The sequence below is a fragment of the Coccinella septempunctata genome, chromosome 8, assembly GCF_907165205.1.
Source record: "Coccinella septempunctata chromosome 8, icCocSept1.1, whole genome shotgun sequence".
In the NCBI taxonomy this organism is placed as follows: domain Eukaryota; kingdom Metazoa; phylum Arthropoda; class Insecta; order Coleoptera; family Coccinellidae; genus Coccinella; species Coccinella septempunctata.
The window spans coordinates 28,529,238-28,548,907 of NC_058196.1; the positions used below are offsets into that span (position 1 = coordinate 28,529,238).

A 19,670-nucleotide genomic window follows, 5' to 3' on the forward strand; every position below is an offset into this window, starting at 1 on the left:
TTCATTCGATGAAACCGTTTGTGAGAGAACTAAAAATGAATTTTTTTATGGTTTTTTAACAGCCTGTATCTTTTAAGCCACGCGAGCCCACTCGGAGAAAATGGTAGAGGAAAAAAGTGTTTCTTTTGACCTCAAGAATCGTGGAAACATTCGTACGAGTCAAAGAGTCACCCTGTATACGAGAAAATTACCGTAACGGCCCTAATAATTCACGAGTTCATCGAACAAGGGAGCATTTTCCACACAAGGTTCCAAACACACTTCTGAAACAACCAGCGGGGTCGTTTCAGCTAGAAGAATCGCTTCTCCATCAACAGACACGTGACAGCTCTTTCGTTTGCAGGCGATCCAAACTACGTTTACGTACGTCTGAACGTCCAGATTAATTGTTGGCACGCCACCTGTAAAATAATTCGTCATGCAACTGACAATTGTGTTACAAAAGTTGAGAGTTTAATTTGTACTGATAAGTCCTGTTGGATTAAACGAACTTCACGGCAGGGCAGGTAATAGATTTCAGAACGGTGTTTTCCTAACGAACCGTGAAACTTGAACGTACACGGAACTATCGACCATGTTTGTACGTTAGGACTCATTTGTGTCCAGAGAATTCAGGGAGATATACGTTGATTCGTTAGATTCAATTGTGGAAAACGAATGAAATATGAGTATAACAGACGAAAATCAATCGACAACAAAAAAAGCAAAGATTATAGACCTTGGGTACAAAACAAAACGATTGAAATTAATCGCCAATTCACTACCAACGAAGTGTAGTGTCGACAACACGAACCGCAAGAAATTTCTCCAATTTGTGCTCATTCCAAGATGAATAATGTTGGCGTTACTGATCTCTCATTCATCACGTCATTTAATACTTTCTGTGAATGGATCAAAGTGTCTGTGGTAAATCATGGATAGTAAGAAGTCAAAAATTATCATCACTGATAAACTTACCATCCCTTATCATCAGAGAAAATTCGTCCAACAAGGAGTCGATTACTGGGGCCCAAAAATTTACAATAAACTTCCTGATGACATAAAGCAGCTTAACGGAAAGAAATTCAAAAACAATTTGAAAAATATGCTACTTAAAAATACCATATACTCTCTAGAAGAATTCTTCCAAAATGTAATTTGAAAAATTTGTATTTTCTGACGTGACATGTAATGTTTTGATGTTGAAATAACTATTATTATTATTATTATTATTATTATTACTGTTTCGACGTTATAGAACGACAGTCTCCTTCCTCGTTTTCATGAGTCGAAAATGCGCCCTGAAAAATTCAAAATTGTCTTTTGAACATACTCAACACTGAGTGGGGCTCTGATCTCATTTCCTACCTACTTGTTGGATTCAGACACACAACATCTCCAGGGAAATCCCAACCGATTAGGTATAACAAATGGCTAATATTCAGTATCAGGAAACTATTAGGGGCAAATGCCAATTTAATTAGTCAGGGGTTTCGTGGTAAGAAGTCTTGATACAATGGGTCAGATCTACGATGTTCGGATATGAGGAGATTGCGATTGGGACTCTGCGTGGGCGTGAAGCATAGCATTCAATATCCCCGGTCAGTTAGAACGGGAAGCTGGAAATATGCGGAGGTTGCAAGATGACGTCAATTCAGGGATCGCTTTGGAGTGTGATCAATATGTCCAATTCACTGATCATTCATCTTCACTTGAAGTTCCAGTACTTCGAATCAATCAATACATGATGCTATCAACATATTTCCTTTTGTGAAAACGATCTTGTACTTTTAAAACTAAACAGGGTTGGAAATATAATATATTATTGAAACTTCATGATATCCACGATATATTCCTACCTGCTACTGAAATCAAACAAAGCAGGGGTCGTCAATTTTTCGTCGGGGCGTGAGTTGTATTGCCCTGACAAGGTCAAATGACACGGAAACCATGTACTGTTAGCTTCTACTCCCGCCTTCTGTGCTGCTACTATACGTACTTCTACAGCTTATACTATTATTGCTTCTTCTACCATTACTACTACTATTGCTACCTCTACTACTGTTACTACTACTTCTATTATCACTACCACTACTACTAACACTACTCCTTTTAGGATTTGCGAACGTATCACATGGCTATAGAATGCAAACCAACGCTAGAAACTTTCTTTGGGCGAGTGCGAAGCCACCTTGAACCATTCCAGATGCATTTCTGAGTCTCCCCATAAAACAATTCGAATCACATAGGTAATAGTGGAAATTGTCGAGCTATGTTGTAGTCACAAATTGATTAGTACTACGTTATATTGTACTACACCGAGAGAACTCACCGAGAATCTAAATCTAGGTGATCCAGAGCTCTAGATATCAACTTTACCCATCGATCAATCACAACATCGGTTAATTTAGCAGTATACCCTTCGTGCCCCACCAGGAAGTTCGGGGTTATCAGTCACCAACAAAATGGAATCACTTTTCGGTCCGTCCAACACCGAAAACTTTTCATCAAGCCCCAGATAACGAACCGTAAAACATCTAGAGCACTCCATCAAAGTCGGTCCATCTGAAAACAATAAGTTGATCAACGAAACATAATTCAATACGCGCGTCGAAAAAACGGGTCGAGGGAGAAACGCCCTTTTCGACGTCGCTAATTCATTTTCGAACAATGTCGACCGGTCCAATTAGGTAGAAACATCTGCGTCCCGGCCGGTAAAGCAATTAGAAACATTTTAAGGATTTGATAAATGGCGTCGCAAATTCAATTTGTGTTTGTTTCAGGCACCTACTTCTTGCTCTACGACTTCATCGATTACTTCGAGAAGGATGGACCGAGTTTCCTTCAGCGCGACAAGTTCCACGACATCATCGACACCATCTTCAAGAACATGACGCACCTGGAGAGGGACGCCATCAAATTTCAGGTAGGTTGGGGGAGTTAAGATATTTTTAATTCATTGTTGTGGTTATTCGAAATAATGCGCAATCTTTTATAAGCATAATAAAGCTCTAAATCCATTAATACTAAACTTCGAGCAAGACGGCACAGTAATACGATGGTTCACCTCTGTGTGGGTACCCCCCGGGTATCCACACCAGCAGAGATTCCTTATAGAAGTAGAGGTGGACACTGGCAAGATTCCCTTAGGTTAGGTTAGGTTAGGTTAGAAACACGATGGTTCACCTCTGTGTGGGTATCCCCCGGGTACCCACACCAGCAGAGATCCCTTATAGAAGTAGAGGTGGACACTGGCGAGATTCTTTTAGGTTCCAATAGAATATCTGAAGCATTCTATCAGCTCTGTAGCCTCTGAGGAGTCTGCTAGGAAAAACGAACGATTACAAAGAAAAACATTACAGGTGATTGTTAGAAATACTACATTAATATCGACCAAATATGTAAAGCCAACGGTTGAGCAAAAACTACCCAAATTTATGCAAAAAGACCTTATCGATAAGGGTACCCCCCGGATACCCACACCAGCAGAGATTCCTTATAGAAGTAGAGGTGGACACTGGCAAGACTCTTTTAGGTTCCAATAGAATATCTGAAGCATTTTATCAGCTTTGTAGCCTCTGAGGAGTCTGCTAGGAAAAACGAACGATTACAAAAAACACCATTACAGGTGATTGTTAAAAATAATACATTAATATCGACCAAATATGTAAAACCAGCCGTTGAGCAAAAACTACCCAAATTTATGCGAAAAGACCTTATCGATAAGGGACAAATTTAAATATGATGAATGGCTCTGCGACATCGTCTGAACTATTTCCATTTCACATCAGAGACCTCTTTGATAAACGTCGGAAAATAGAGCCATCAACACGTTTCCAGACTTTCAGACTGTGTTATTTATAATTCGTATTTTGCGTGTCGAGTAAGTTAACAAAAGCATCTTTAATACTGGGTTAATGGCTATCGATTTTGTTGTATTTTTTTCCGCGCATTATCGCACGACACGATTTTTTGTGGTAATCAGTCCCACTTCGTGAAGGGGGTGTAAATGGGGACAAATTACGTCTTTATCGCAGCACATCTCAGATTTTTCTTCGCGAGACATCGGTTTCTGTTACCGCCTCTGCGATCTGAAATAATGGAATTCCGATAATGACAACGTTGTCAAAGGAAAAGCCGATTTCATAAATTGTTCCACTTGTAAGGTTCGATTAACGATTGAACCCTTCTGAATGGGACACAATAAACTTGCAGATTCAAGAAGAAGGGAACCGATTCGCTGACAGCATCCCTAGAGGAAAAATTCATTTCTTTGAATCACTTGATTCGTTTGAATTCTTTCCATCTTTTTTTTTTGATATTTGTAGAAAATTCTGTGGAAGTTGTAGTAGTTGTCCTAGTCGAGTTCTCCAACATCTCTCATTTGCTTTATTTGAATCACCCTCTAATGTATCACTGTAGTCAATATCATTTCTGTGTATGTATTTATATTTTTTTTATGTGATGGATTTTATGATTGATGACTGATGTTATCTCTTAATTTATGTTCAATGCCTTGTTGTGAATAGTTGTGTTGTCATTCTTAATGTTTTCAGGCTTGATGAAGTAGATGAAAATCTACAAAACGTCGCCAAATATAGTCTAAGAGTTTATCGGTGTTTGTCCTTGTTCCCACTAAAAGATTTCTTTCTGTATTTATAATGTTTTTATCATGAAACTTATTTTTTTTCAGTACACTGACTGGGAGCATGTGAATGATGGCTATCTGAACCAAAAAATGGTTGGTGATGTTGTAGGGGATTATTTCTTCGTTTGTCCAACCAACGATTTCGCAGAACTTGCCGCTGAAAAAGGAATGAAGGTTTACTACTACTTCTTCACTCATGTAAGTAGCTGTGACAGTTCGAAATTTGTTATTCTGATATTCCACATTCCTACGAAATTTTCCCGAATGTTCTTGAATCCTTTTACCCGACTTTATTCAAGTAGCAACCGAGTTGTTTCCAGAATTCGCAACGAAATAAATTCAGGCTCATTTATTCGTATTTCCCCCGAATTATAGCCGATTGTCCGAAACGTTGAACGTCAACTAAGCCATAGTTGTCGACGACAATCTTATCGGGGTTTACGTAGCCCCGTTCTGACGCTCTAGAGTGCCTGAGGGCCTGCTTTACATCTCCCAGATCCCGGCGTATAAGGGGGAAGGAGTAGCTCCCTGGATGGTCTAGAATGTTAATGACGTTATCATGAACGTTGCAGACGGTTGATCAGATGGCGACGAAAATATTTTGAACGTTTCGTACGAGAAGTGGATGCTAATGAGGTTGTAGAACCTGAGGGGCTTTTCACATGGTTGTATCCTTTGAGGGTTCGGATAAAGTAGTCGTTCGTGTGATCATAATTTTGTGTGAAATAAAGATCCGGTCTTTGAATTATGCGTACCAGTGACATTGCCAGTATGCATCGGAAAAAACAATATTGTTTTCTGTAGTTGGGGAGCCCGACAGGGAAATTTGGAATTTACTCGAGCGTGTCCGAATATGAGGAGAGATAACTTGGACCCTGTAGAGTACTTCTACCAAATATAAGATCTGTATATAGGGTGCATTGTCAAGGAAAGCCTGTCAGAATAGTAAAAAAAAAGATCATTGTACATACTGAGTATTTTGACAGGAGCTAGGACAGGTGGTGAAGAACAAGACTAAGCTGAACTGAATGCAAACGTTTCGTATTTTCGAACTTCTAGACTGTATAAACGTATAAAGATTTATCAGCATAACACACAAAAACAGTCAAAACAATGATAATGACAGCTAACAACAATAACAAAGTGTGATAAAATTGAAGTCAACTCGATAAAGATGTCACATCACACTTTGTTATTGTTGTTAGCTGTCATTATCATTATTCTGACTGTTTTTGTGTGTTATACTGAAGCTCCACGACGCTCAAGTGAATCCCGATTTAGCATTCTCAGCTCCCAAACTACTACAGTTGGAAGAGGAACAGGAAACAATAAAACTAGAATATAATCCATTCATACCTTCCTCTCTCTCAGCCCATCTTAAGGATATCAAATCTCAAACAAAACCATCCGTTCCTACAACCCTAAACAAACATCCTAACACGACCCTGTTCCAAATCGATGAACCGGCAGTTCTGTCCACCTCACGAACTCTAGCTTCGGATAGCATACGTCTTCCAGGGTAATGAATGGGCACATTCTCGAGACAACTTAGTCAATAACCTTGTCGTCCTATCGTCTGCAACCCCACCTCATTACAGATCGATCGTAATTGGAGGTAATCGCTCAGTAAGAGCCGTGCTCATCATATGTCACTCCCCCAGGGACAGCGGACCTTATAGTCCGGCAATGTTTGTCAACTTAATGGTGGACGATGTGTTTGTTCTGAATCAAGAAAAGGAGGCGATTTTAACGTTCGGCATTTTTGTCAATCATCTTTGCACGATGACCTGGAAAATATGATCGGTGGACATAACATTTGCCAAGGACAGCTAGCGAAAATTGACCAGAAAGTGAAAGTGAAAGTATGGCACGCCGATCATTAGGTTGAAAGCAATAGATCCAACCAAATATTGTCTTTTTATTACATATTACAACATCAGATACCTAACTGAACGAGCTTTTCTGGCCTCATATGTAACGTTCTCGTTCCCAAGCTCATAACAAATATCAGGCACTAGTAGCATATTGAGAGTCGTAAATTTATCTGGGAGTCTGCACAATAAGCAGGTTAGATTTCCGCTAAAACGGATAGGTGGCGTTGTGTGAGAGAATATCTCTTATCTATCTCTGATGCAATAAAGATACCATAAACGTAATCATCAAAAGTTACGATTGATAATTTCGGTTGTTCGAGTTAGCCTAGACTCAATAATGGATAGCTTGGTATATTTGGGCTTCCCATCTTGCGGTATAACCTTGTTGTTCAACACCAATAAGGTGTTATTTTGCATATATCTCACTCAGTCTATTCGTCTGTCTAACCTGTGTCTTGAATGAAATTCTCTGTCCACTCAGTAATTTTGTTCATGTCCACATCTCTCCAAACTCTGAGTCTTAAGATATTGATTTGATGTGGCCGTTGGTGGTGTATTCTCTAAATGTGTCCGTGAAGGGTGTAATTGGTCCATAGTTCTGATCCTTGTCTCTTGTATCTTCTTTTTGATATCTTTCTTCTTTTTTTTCTGAGTTACCTGGTCTGTATACCTGTAATTGTTTGCAGTGATATTGTTGAAGTTGTTGTAAACGCTCATTTGGTCAGGAACTGTCTCTTATGTTTCATTATTCCCGCATTTAGTCTTCTTATCCAGTGGTAAACAATGCGACTGGTTCAATATCTACCTTTGTCACTTCTTGTCAGATTTTGTGTTTTTCGTAAGTATGAAAATTTTCTGTCCATTGTAGGTGAGTCCTGAGCATTTGATCGTATCTTAACTCAGTAGTTTTTCCTTTGTCTCTTTGTTTGTAATCGGGACTTTCACGCCATCCTTATAATATAAGGAGTAAAGGGGGAAAGACTACCAGAATGTGGGGTGTTGCCAGAACACTTAAACGATAAGTAGAAGTTACGAACATTACAATAGTTTCCACTTTCGTCGAAAAGATGGCAGTACTGAACGAACGTTTTTTTTCAATTTCACCAGGATACGAATTGTAGCCAATGGTGAGACTTTTCGAGAAATTTTTTCATGTGGAAATTCATAGAAGAGATAAATTCACCTCGGAAAGTTAAAAACAAGAATGAATATTTGTTCTTCAATGAAAAAAAATTTGTTTTTCCATTTGAAGAATTAGAGAATTTCTGATTTTTCGAGATGATGAACTGATTGAATTGGATTATAATGAAAACCTCATATAAACTAGTGGTTTCTAACGTAAGCTCTTCATTTTCCCTTTTTGAACTGACCAGTAAAACGGTGTAGACCCCTCTTAAGAGCTGAATATGTTCTTGACTTGCATTATTTTCTATAAAATACCATTTCTTTGGGGGAGTTTCATCTGGTTACTATGAATTCATCATCTGAAAACGCTGAGAGTGTTCCAAATGGTCTATGAAATCAATGTCCACGTGTCCTTCGTGAAAGACCCGACAGATAATTCAGTGTTTCAGTTTATACCCCACCTCCCAAAAGCTCATAGACGAAAGTGGAAAATATTTACAATCTCCCTCAGCCAACGTTGTTGTATCATAAATTCTAAGCTCATGATCTTGAAGTTGGGATAGTTACAAAGTTCGAGAATAGAGCTCTGTTCATACAGTCAAACATGCGCTCGCAGAGATTACCTCAAAAACGGTAGCGATTGAACATTTTCTATTCATTCGACTATCCCGCCTCTAACACGGACGGATCGTGGAGGAAACACACGATCTACCCCTAGCAAAATTCACCTCATTAAAAGTTAGAGTTTAATTACCTACCTCGCAACCCTTTCACTTGAAGAAAGAAATTTCAAGCGGCAGATGTACCTTTGATGTCTTTATGTTGGACTCGGAATGGGAATATCGACATATGACTAGATGCGAATAGAGTTTGAAGAGACAAGACTAGAATGCAGCTGAATATTACTCAGGCGTATCGATTGACAATAATGCGTGATGTGCCTATGTGAAGTGTATTTTGCTGGAAGCTACCGGTTTGAATATTTCGATGAATGAAGTAGGAACAGCAACGTGACCAAAATATCTGGTTATCTTCTACTATTTTCATCCCATGTTAGTAGTTTCTCAAACACTGAGGAACTTCATCTGAGAAAATTTCAAGGGACTGTAATTCATTTATTGCTGTATCCCGTTATTTGAAATAAATCTACAGAAAGACTCAAAAACAAAACTATCGGTGCGAACAAACTTATATTTTCTTAGGGCTACTTGTGACTGTGGGCTCTCCTGTGACTGGAGAGACCCAACCGTAACCTACAGATCCTTCCACACTCCGGGCATGGATAGTCACCAACCAGATCTGGCTGCCGCTGTATTCTTCTCGAGTCTCCGTTATAACTGTGCACCAATGACCTGTCTAACGCTAGCTGTTCCCAGTTATGATTGGCATTAACTGAATTTAGGGATTGATGCAGTGTATCCTTAAACCGCTTATACTGGCTTCCTGGTTTCCGAGCTCCATCTGTGAATTCGCCATACACGGCTATTTTGGGTAGTCTTGTGTCTTGCATCCTCAGAATGTGGCGCTCCATCCGAGTCGAGCCCTCGTTACTTGAGCCTCAATTGTTATACAACTCGCGCGCTGCAAGACTTCTGCATTTGAAACTTTGTTGAACCATCTGATGTGCATTATTTGACTTAGATGACGTTGTTGCGTTTGTTCAAGCTGTTTAATATGTCGCCTGTAGGGCGTCCAGCTTTCGCTTCCGTAAAGAAGCGTTGGGGGGACCACTGCAGTGTGAACAGCTGTCTTGGTCTTCAGATTGAGGTCGCGTTACAAGAGATTTACTTAATAAGGAGCCCTTCCAGTTCCTTCATTTCTTAATGAATGAAAGTTCACACCATGATAACAATCTGTATCATATTCAGATACGCCTGTCGAAAATTGACCTTCGAAAAATTCTTAAAAAGATGGGGTTAGTTAAAAAGTCGTCAAGACCGAACGGTTGCACCGAGGTCAATGAAATTTCAAAATTCACTAGTAGAAGAGTTGCTCTTTGAGAGCCTGTATAATATTTAGATCTACGATGATTTTTCTGGGAGATATTGTCGAAATTTGACCTTCAAAAAATTATCAAAAAGATGGGGTAAATTAAAAATTCGTCAAGATCGAACGGTTGCACCAAGGTGGATGAAATTTGGAGATTTGATAGAAGGAGAGTTGCACTTTTGTAGGATGTATCACATTTGGATCTGCGATGATTGTCTATGGAATTTCAAGATTCATTACCAAGAAAGTCACCGAAATGAAAGGATTTCGAACTCCAAAAACTGGCTCGAACTGCTGGTCTGAGAATAACGTCAAGTTCTGTCAGAACCGCAGTCGGTTAAGTCAGGAATGAGCGAAACGTATGTTTTGCCCACCTGAGCGTGAAGGCGGAATGATGAAATTACAGAGGTTTCTGCGGCAAAATCGAATCTGAAACGCCATTAGAGGAAGGATTCAATCTTTGCCTGTTGAGTCGCACCGAACGTGTGAGCATTCCGCCATTTCGCGTTCGATCCCAATCATGCTCAAATTACGCTGAGTAAGCCCTCGAATGGGATACTAGCGACATGCGGAAAGGGTCTTGCTATTGAGTCATCGTAGCCTTTTCGACTCAGATTCATGCAGGCGTTGAGAGCATGCTAGGTGTGCCTGCAACGTGTGAATAAATGTCACGAATAATTACCTATCTACTAAATACGAAATACCAATAAAATTGTACGAATCATACATAGATTTCATCCTGTCCTTTGTTATATTCCTATGATCCAATTGAGATTTTCGGTTCTATGATCAGCGTTGCCTAGGCTTTCACCCTAGCACAAGAACTGGATTTTTTAGGTCAAAAATGAGCAATGGGTTAGACACCCCTAAAAAGACATATTTTCTACTCTGTCTGAAAATCAGGGTGTTCAAGTACTCTCTTAGGATATGGAGTACATAGAATTTGTTTTGAATATTCTAGAAAACCAAACAGTTGATGATTCAAAAGAGAATTGCACTCCAGAGAGCTCTTCGAAGTCAACTCGAAAATGAAAAGTTGAAAAACAAAAAAAATTATTTTCTCCTGAACAGGGCCAGCTAATTGAAATTTTGGTGTGGAATTATAGGTTTCCGAACACGCTGAATCTATTGCGAGCAATTTCGAAAGCCTATCTCTCTTCGTTTAGATTTTCATCTTGGAAATGGCATTTTTCAAAAATTTGCAAATTTCAATCTGCGATATCTCCTGTTATATTCCTCTGATCCAATTGAGATTTTCGGTTCTATAATCAGCGTCGCCTAGGCTTCCATCCTAGCACCAAAACTCGATTTCGAAAATTTCGATTTTTTGGGTCAAAAATGAGCAAGGGGTTAGACCCCCCTAAAATGACATATTTGCTACTCTGTCTAAAAATCAGGGTGTTCAAGTACTGTCTTAGGATATGGAGTGCATAGAATTTGTTTTGAAGATTCTAGAAAACCAAACAGTTGATGATTCAATAGAGAATTGCACTCCAGAGGGCTCTTCGAATTCAACTCGAAAATGAAAAGTTGAAAAACAAAAAAATTTATTTTCTCCTAAACAGGGCCAGATATTTGAAATTTTGGTATGAAAATATAGGTTTTCGAACACGCTGAATCTATTGCAAGTATTTTCGAAAGCCTATCTTCCTTCGTTTAGATTTTCATCTTGGAAATGGCATTTTTCAAAAATTTGCAAATTTCAATCTGCGATATCTCCTGTTATATTCCTCTGATCCAATTGAGATTTTCGGTTCTATAATCAGCGTCGCCTAGGCTCCCATCCCAGCACAAAAACTCGATTTCGAAAATTTCGATTTTTTGGGTCAAAAATGAGCAAGGGGTTAGACCCCCCTAAAATGACATATTTGCTACTCTGTCTAAAAATCAGGGTGTTCAAGTACTGTCTTAGCATATAGAGTCCATAGAATTTGTTTTGAAGATTTCAGAAAACCAAACAGTTGATGATTCAATAGAGAATTGCACTCCAGAGAGCTCTTCGAAGTCAACTCGAAAATGAAAAGTGGAAAAACAAAAAAAATTATTTTCTCCTAAACAGGGCCAGATATTTGAAATTTTGGTATGAAAATATAGGTTTTCGAACACGCTAAATCTATTGCGAGCATTTTCGAAAGCCTATCTTCCTTCGTTTACATTTTCATCTTGGAAATGGCATTTTTCAAAAATTTGCAAATTTCAATCTGCGATATCTCCTGTTATATTCCTCTGATCCAATTGAGATTTTCGGTTCTATAATCAGGGTCCCCTAGGCTTCCATCCTAGCACCAAAACTCGATTTCGAAAATTTCGATTTTTTGGGTCAAAAATGAGCAAGGGGTTAGACTCCCCTAAAATTACCTATTTGCTACTGTGTCTAAAAATCAGGGTGTTCAAGTACTGTCTCAGGATATGGAGTGCATAGAATTTGTTCTGAAGATTCCAGAAAACCGAACAGTTGATGATTCAATAGAGAATTACACTCCAGAGAGCTCTTCGAAGTGAACTCGAAAATGAAAAGTGGAAAAACAAAAAAAATTATTTTCTCCTGAACAGGGCTAGACATTTGAAATTTTGGTATGAAAATATAGGTTTTCGAACACGCTGAATCTATTGCCAACATTTTCGAAAGCCTATCTTGCTTCGTTTAGATTTTCATCTTGGAAATGGCATTTTTAAAAAATTTGCAAATTTCAATCTGCGATATCTCCTGTTATATTTCTCTGATCCAATTGAGATTTTCGGTTCTATAATCAGCGTCGCCTAGGCTTCCATCCTAGCATAAAAACTCGATTTCGAAAATTTCGATTTTTTGGGTCAAAAATGAGCAAGGGGTTAGACCCCCCTGAAATGACATATTTGCTACTCTGTCTAAAAATCAGGGTGTCCAAGTACTGTCTTAGGATATGGAGTGCATAGAATTTGTTCTGAAGATTCCAGAAAACCAAACAGTTGATGATTCAATAGAGAATTGCACTCCAGAGAGCTCTTCGAAGTGAACTCGAAAATGAAAAGTGGAAAAACAAAAAAAATTATTTTCTCCTGAACAGGGCTAGACATTTGAAATTTTGGTATGAAAATATAGGTTTTCGAACACGCTGAATCTATTGCCAACATTTTCGAAAGCCTATCTTGCTTCGTTTAGATTTTCATCTTGGAAATGGCATTTTTAAAAAATTTGCAAATTTCAATCTGCGATATCTCCTGTTATATTCCTCTGATCCAATTGAGATTTTCGGTTCTATAATCAACGTCGCCTAGGCTTCCATCCCAGCATAAAAACTCGATTTCGAAAATTTCGATTTTTTGGGTCAAAAATGAGCAAGGGGTTAGACCCCCCTAAAATCACCTATTTGCTACTCTGTCTAAAAATCAGGGTGTTCAAGTACTGTCTCAGGATATGGAGTGCATAGAATTTGTTCTGAAGATTCCAGAAAACCAAACAGTTGATGATTCAATAGAAAATTACACTCCAGAGAGCTCTTCGAAGTCAACTCGAAAATGAAAAATGGAAAAACAAAAAAAAAATTTTCTCCTAAACAGGGCCAGATATTTGAAATGTTGGTATAAAAATATAGGTTTTCGAACACGCTGAATCTATTGCGAGTATTTTCGAAAGCCTATCTTGCTTCGTTTAGACTTTCAATTTGGAAATGGCATTTTTCGAAAATTTGCAAATTTCAATCTGCGATATCTCCTGTTATATTCCTCTGATCCAATTGAGATTTTGGGTTCTATAATTAGCGTCGCCTAGGCTTTCATCCCAGCACAAAAACTCGATTTCGAAAATCTCGATTTTTTGGGTCAAAAATGAGCAAGGGGTTAGACCCCCCTAAAATCACCTATTTGCTACTCTGTCTAAAAATCAGGGTGTTCAAGAACTGTTTTAAGATATGGAGTGCATAGAACTTGTTTTTAAGATTCTAGAAAACCAAACAGTTGATTATTCAATAGAGAATTGCACTCCAGAGAGCACTTCGAAGTCAACTCGAAAATGAGAAGTGGAAAAACAAAACAAATTATTTTCTCCTAAACAGGGCCAGACATTTGATATTTTGGTATGAAAATATAGGTTTTCGAACACGCTGAATCTATTGCGAAAAATTTCGAAAGCCTATCGACCTTCGTTTAGATTTTCATCTTGGAAATGGCATTTTCAAAGATTGCAAATTTCACTTTAGAATTCGTTACGACTGAACGGTCGTGCTGGGATGAGTGAACTTCTCAGACTCATTACTAGAACAACTGCTTCATCGGAATATGTAACACACTTAGATCTACGATGATTTTCTTGGAAGATATTCCACTCGAAAATTCTCAAAAAGTTATGTTCAGTTAAAGCTTCCTCAAGATCGAACGGTTGCGCCGAGGTAGATGAAATATAGAGATTCATCACTAGAAAGGTTTTTAGTATGTATCCCGTTTAAATCTACAATGATTTTTCCTGATAGATACCTTGAAAAAGTTGAAAAATGGCAAAATAAAAAATTCGACCTACCTTCAATTGGAGTACAAGAATCTACTCGCAAAGAAAGCTGACATCGTATGGAATAACGATTCAATGAAATCTCATGGTTTCGTGAAACGTCTAACCAAATTTCCGATTTCCCTGTCTCACTCCTTAACCATCCTGGTTCTGAAAGAATTACGGATGAAATAGAAGAGGCAGTATTCGCCGGTTCCGTTGCCAAAAAGCACAGGCCATGTATTTATTCCTTTTGAGACGCCGCCGCCAGAGCATAAATGAAGCGGACGCATCTTGAGATGTCCGACTTCGGCTGTGAAAAATTGAATCAAGTCTCAGCTTGAAGAAGATACAGGAAAACGAACCGAGAAGATTGAGACATCCTTGTATTTCCTGTGACAGAAAAGTCATGGGGTGATGCGGAAAACGTCGAGTTAGTTTGGGATCAGTTCAGCGCCACTCTTTTTCTCTTCGAGAATCATAGCCTGGTAATGCTTCATTTCGATTTTCAAGCCGATGAGATGCGAAAATATTCGAAATTCTTGTGAGAATCGATGACCTAAACACAAATTCTCATCACAGAATGAAGCTCATTCAGAAAATAATGAAAAATACTTAATTGATGTTGCCAATACTACATATGTTTATTAAACTTTCTTAATAATGCCCTCAAAGCTATTAGTGCGCTGTAGTTTTCCCTCAACTTAATCTTATTTTAAAAGGGAGAACGATTTCGCTTTTAATGCGACTTTTTTAACGTTGGGTCTCATTAAATTACTGCAGTATAAATACCACGCACCATTTGCTAAATGAGAATGTGATGCAGATAAAAATGTGGTGATCGTTTCCTCCAATTTCCTGTCAGAAAGGTCGAACCATTGTGCTTCAACGAATTGTTTATGGAAAGAAATTACTTTACTTCGTTTCGACGGATATATCTTTTTGTTCGGATCTGTTGATATCGTTTCAATTTGTAATGAAATGTCTCAAAACCATTTGCTTTGTATTGATCTGGTCGAAATAATGCGTCTCACGATTGAATTAACAAAAAGAAACATTTGGTCCTCTGTCTGAAAATCAGAGTGTTCTCTTAGTGATGGAGGGTAGAGAAGTTGTTTTGTCGATTTCATAAAGAATCGATGATTCAATCTAGAATTGTACTACACAGAGCCCTTCAAAGTGAACTAGATAATGAAAAATGGAAAGGCAAAAAAAAATATTTTCTCCTAAACAGTGTCAGATAATGGAAAGTTTGGTGGGAAAATATGGGTTATCAAACACGCTGAATCTATTGCGACTAATTTCGAAAGCCTATCTCCCTTCGTTCAGATTTTGATCTCGGAATTGGCATTTTTCAAAATTTGCAATTTTAAATCTGCGATATCTCCTGTTATATTCGTCTGATCGAATTAGGATTTCCGGTTCTCTAATCAGCGTTGCCTAGGCTTCCATCCTAGCACAAAAACTCGATTTCGAAAATCTCGATTTTTTGGGTCAAAAATGAGCAAGGGGTTAGACCCCCCTAAAATCACCTATTTGCTACTCTGTCTAAAAATCGGGGTGTTCAAGTACTGTCTCAGGATATAGAGTGCATAGAATTTGTTCTGAAGATTCCAGAAAACCAAACAGTTGATGCTTCAATAGAGAATTACACTCCAGAGAGCTCTTCGAAGTCAACTCGAAAATGAAAAGTGGAAAAACAAAAAAAATTATTTTCTCCTAAACAGGGCCAGACATTTGAAGTTTTGGTATGAAAATATAGGTTATCGAACACGCTGAATCTATTACGAGTATTTTCGAAAGCCTATCTTCCTTCGTTCAGATTTTCATCTTGGATATGGCATTTTTCAAAAATTTGCAAATTTCAATCTGCGATATCTCCTGTTATATTCCTCTGATCCAATTGAGATTTTCGGTTATATAATCAGCGTTGCCTAGGCTTCCACCCTAGCACAAAAACTCTATTTCGAAAATCTCGATTTTTTGGGTCAAAAATGAGCAAGGGGTTAGACCCCCCTAAAATGAGCTATTTGCTACTCTGTCTGAAAATTAGGATGTTCGATTACTATCCTAGGATATGGAGAGCATAGAATTTGTTTTGAAGATTCTAGAAAACCAAACAGTTGATGATTCAATAGAGAATTGCACTCCAGAGAGCTCTTCGAAGTCAACTCGAAAATGAAAAGTGGAAAAACAAAAAAAATTATTTTCTCCTAAACAGAGCCAGATATTTAAAATTTTGGTATGAAAATATAGGTTTTTGAACACGCTGAATCTATTGCGAGTATTTTCGAAAGCCTATCTTCGTTCCTTCAGATTTTCATCTTGGAAATGGCATTTTTCAAAAATTTGCAAATTTCAATCTGCGATATCTCCTTTTATATTCGCCTGATCGAATTGGGATTTCCGGTTATATAATCAGCGTTGCCTAGGCTTCCACCCTAGCACAAAAACTCGATTTCGAAAATCTCGATTTTTTGGGTCAAAAATGAGCAAGGGGTTAGACCCCCCTAAAATGAGCTATTTGCTACTCTGTCTGAAAATTAGGATGTTCGATTACTATCCTAGGATATGGAGAGCATAGAATTTGTTTTGAAGATTCTAGAAAACCAAACAGTTGATGATTCAATAGAGAATTGCACTCCAGAGAGCTCTTCGAAGTCAACTCGAAAATGAAAAGTGGAAAAACAAAAAAAATTATTTTCTCCTAAACAGAGCCAGATATTTAAAATTTTGGTATGAAAATATAGGTTTTCGAATACGCTGAATCTATTGCTAGTATTTTCGAAAGCCTATCTTCGTTCGTTCAGATTTTCATCTTGGAAATGGCATTTTTCAAAAATTTGCAAATTTCAATCTGCGATATCTCCTTTTATATTCGTCTGATCGAATTGGGATTTCCGGTTGTTTAATCAGCGTTGCCTAGACATCCACCCTAGCACAAAAACTCGATTTCGAAAATTTCGATTTTTTGGGTCAAAAATGAACAAGGGGTTAGACCCCCCTAAAATGACCTATTTGCTAATCTGTCTAAAAATTAGGATGTTCCATTACTATCCTAGGATATGGAGTGCATAGAATTTGTTTCGAAGATTCTAGAAAACACAACAGTTGATGATTCAATAGAGAATTGCACTCCAGAGAGCTCTTCGAAGGCAACTGGAAAATGGAAAAACAAAAAAATTATTTTCTCCTAAACAGGGCCAGATATTTGAAATTGTGGTATGAAAATATAGGTTTTCGAATACGCTGAATCTATTGCGAGCAATTTTGAAAGCCTATCTCCCTTCGTTTAGATTTTCATCATTGAAATGACAGTTTTCCTTGGGGTCAAAGTTGTACAGCGGATTAGACCCTCCAAGATGACCTTCAAGCTTCTCTGTCTGAAAAACAGGGTGTTCTTTCATTCTCCTAGGATAAAAAATGCTTAGAAATGTTGAAGATTCCAGAAAACCAAACAGTTGATGATTTTATGGAAAATTCCTCTCCAGTGAGCTCTTCGAGAAGCTTCCGTACGACAATTCAGAGATGTCTCAGACATTTAGTAATCTTGCCCAATCCACTTGTCGCTAAGATGGACCCAAACTAACCAAACAAGTAGTTGATAATCAGTCACAGAACATTCAACCTTGTAGTGAATCTTCGGTCTCAATTTCTCACCTCGATTTCGACCGAAGAACCTATAGCCTATAGAGACCCATCAGGTGCGACTGTAATTAACCCGGTAGGTACCGAAAATCCCAAAATTCCCGTCTGGCAGATCACAGCACCCACACACGAACCGGAACGGATAATGAAATTGTAGGTCATCGATCGTTGTTCCTCCTGCCTCCCTCACGACCGCTGTTGGAACTCCTGTTGCCGATCAGTAGCGTAACTGTTGATTCTCCACTTACATCCGATTTTATTGGTAGTTAGTGTCCTGCTTTCAAGGTCGAAACTCTAGAATCGATAGCCCTTCACATACAAAAAACCGGGGTTATCATCGATCTACCAGCTTGCTTGTATGCTTTGATTTAACAATAGATGTATGTCTCTTTCTCTTTACGATCGAGCCTAGGCATTTAAACTCATCTGTGTATCTTCTTAGTCTGCTTTTTGCTATTATTTTCCTGTTCTTTTCTCCTCCTGTAGTAAATATAGCAAGAATGGGACCTCCAGGAACTGTTATATTATAATAACCGGCTTGTCGAAAGTGAGAGAGCTGATTGACGAGGTTCGAAGGGTCATTGATATGGCTGTGGTGAGGACAGTCATGTGAGGAAGGGATCTTTATGTTCCTTAGAGTCTGTAGTTTGTAGCTAGCCCCTTGATTCAGGCGGGAATCCATCCAGGTTTAGCAGTTTTACCAAAATAATTTTTCTGTAGCTGAGTTTCCAGTACTGGGCTGCAGTTTATCCTCTTGAACTCCATGAAAAATTGGTCCACTCACCTGTAGTCACAGTTTGGTGTTATGTGTCCGAATCCGGAGTACTATGTAGCTCTATTCATATGTCAGAACCTGTCGTAGATCCACATCCTTAGGGGCCTTGGCCGTTACCTCGTGAGCATCCAGGACCGGTTTCCCCATATGAATGGTTCTTAAGTAAGCCAACTCTGGACACTTGCATACCATGTGTTCAACTGTTTCTGCTTCTGATCTACAGAGCCTACAAATCTCATCTGCTGACTTTCCAATATGGTACAAATGATATATGTACCTGTCAGCAGTCCCACCATCACCCGAAGCTCAGCTCGTGACAGCTTTAGTAGTTTTCTGATGTAGGTCGGTGAAATCATCACGAATTTCTTTGATTGAGTGAGTCCAGGAGTGTTTCTCCTGAGGGTTATTCTGTTGTTCAACTCCCATTCTTGGACCGCTGCTTTATATTGGTATTTTCTTTTTGCAAGTTCACCGGCTTGTTCATTTCCTTCAACACCACAATGCCCTGATACCCATAGTAGAGCTACTTTATAGCCTCTGGCCAGTTGCTTCATGGTATTACAGCACTCCCATGTCAGCAGAGATCCCTGGCACTGTGATTCCAGGGACCTCAGCGTGTCCTGGCTGCCCGTGGTGATATAGATATGCGCCCCTTTGAGGTTCATTTTAAGACACTCCTGAGCGCATACATAAACAGCCAGAGTCTTGGTCTGAAATAGAGGGTTCACTTCCCAGGGCTTTAGGGATCCTCAGTTTAGGTCCATATACGCCAATGCCCGAGCCCTTTTCTGATTTTGATCCATCAGTATACTACGTCGATGACTTTTTGTCCAAACGATTTACAAAACTTATTACACTAGGACGTTCAGTTATGACCGTTTCAAAGGGCGTTCCGAATTCGAAGATGATTGGCATAACATCCCATGGTTTCGTCAAGAGGTTTGAGTCCAGTTGATTCAATATCCTCATATGTGCAACCCAATTTCAGGGTAACCTGTCTTAGATAGTTTAGAGATATTGAAATGAATACAAATATTTGGTTAGTTATTTCAGGAATTAGAGGAAATATGGGTCATATACTATTGTCTTCGCCTAGGTTTCTATCTGGAGGGGATTGAATCGGATATTGTTTCATACCGGGTGGCGCTCTGTGTAATTGTATATTAGTCA

At 38.7% G+C, this 19,670-nt stretch overlaps 1 protein-coding gene across 1 annotated transcript in view; it reads left to right on the plus strand.

Moving 5' to 3' along the window:
* LOC123318653 (acetylcholinesterase) overlaps window positions 1–19,670 on the plus strand; it is a 78,744-nt gene that overhangs the window by 41,945 nt on the left and 17,129 nt on the right. The window contains exons 2-3 of the mRNA XM_044905333.1: window positions 2,763–2,905; window positions 4,673–4,825. Coding sequence (XP_044761268.1) covers window positions 2,763–2,905; window positions 4,673–4,825 — 296 coding nt within the window. The remainder of the gene's footprint in view (window positions 1–2,762; window positions 2,906–4,672; window positions 4,826–19,670) is intronic.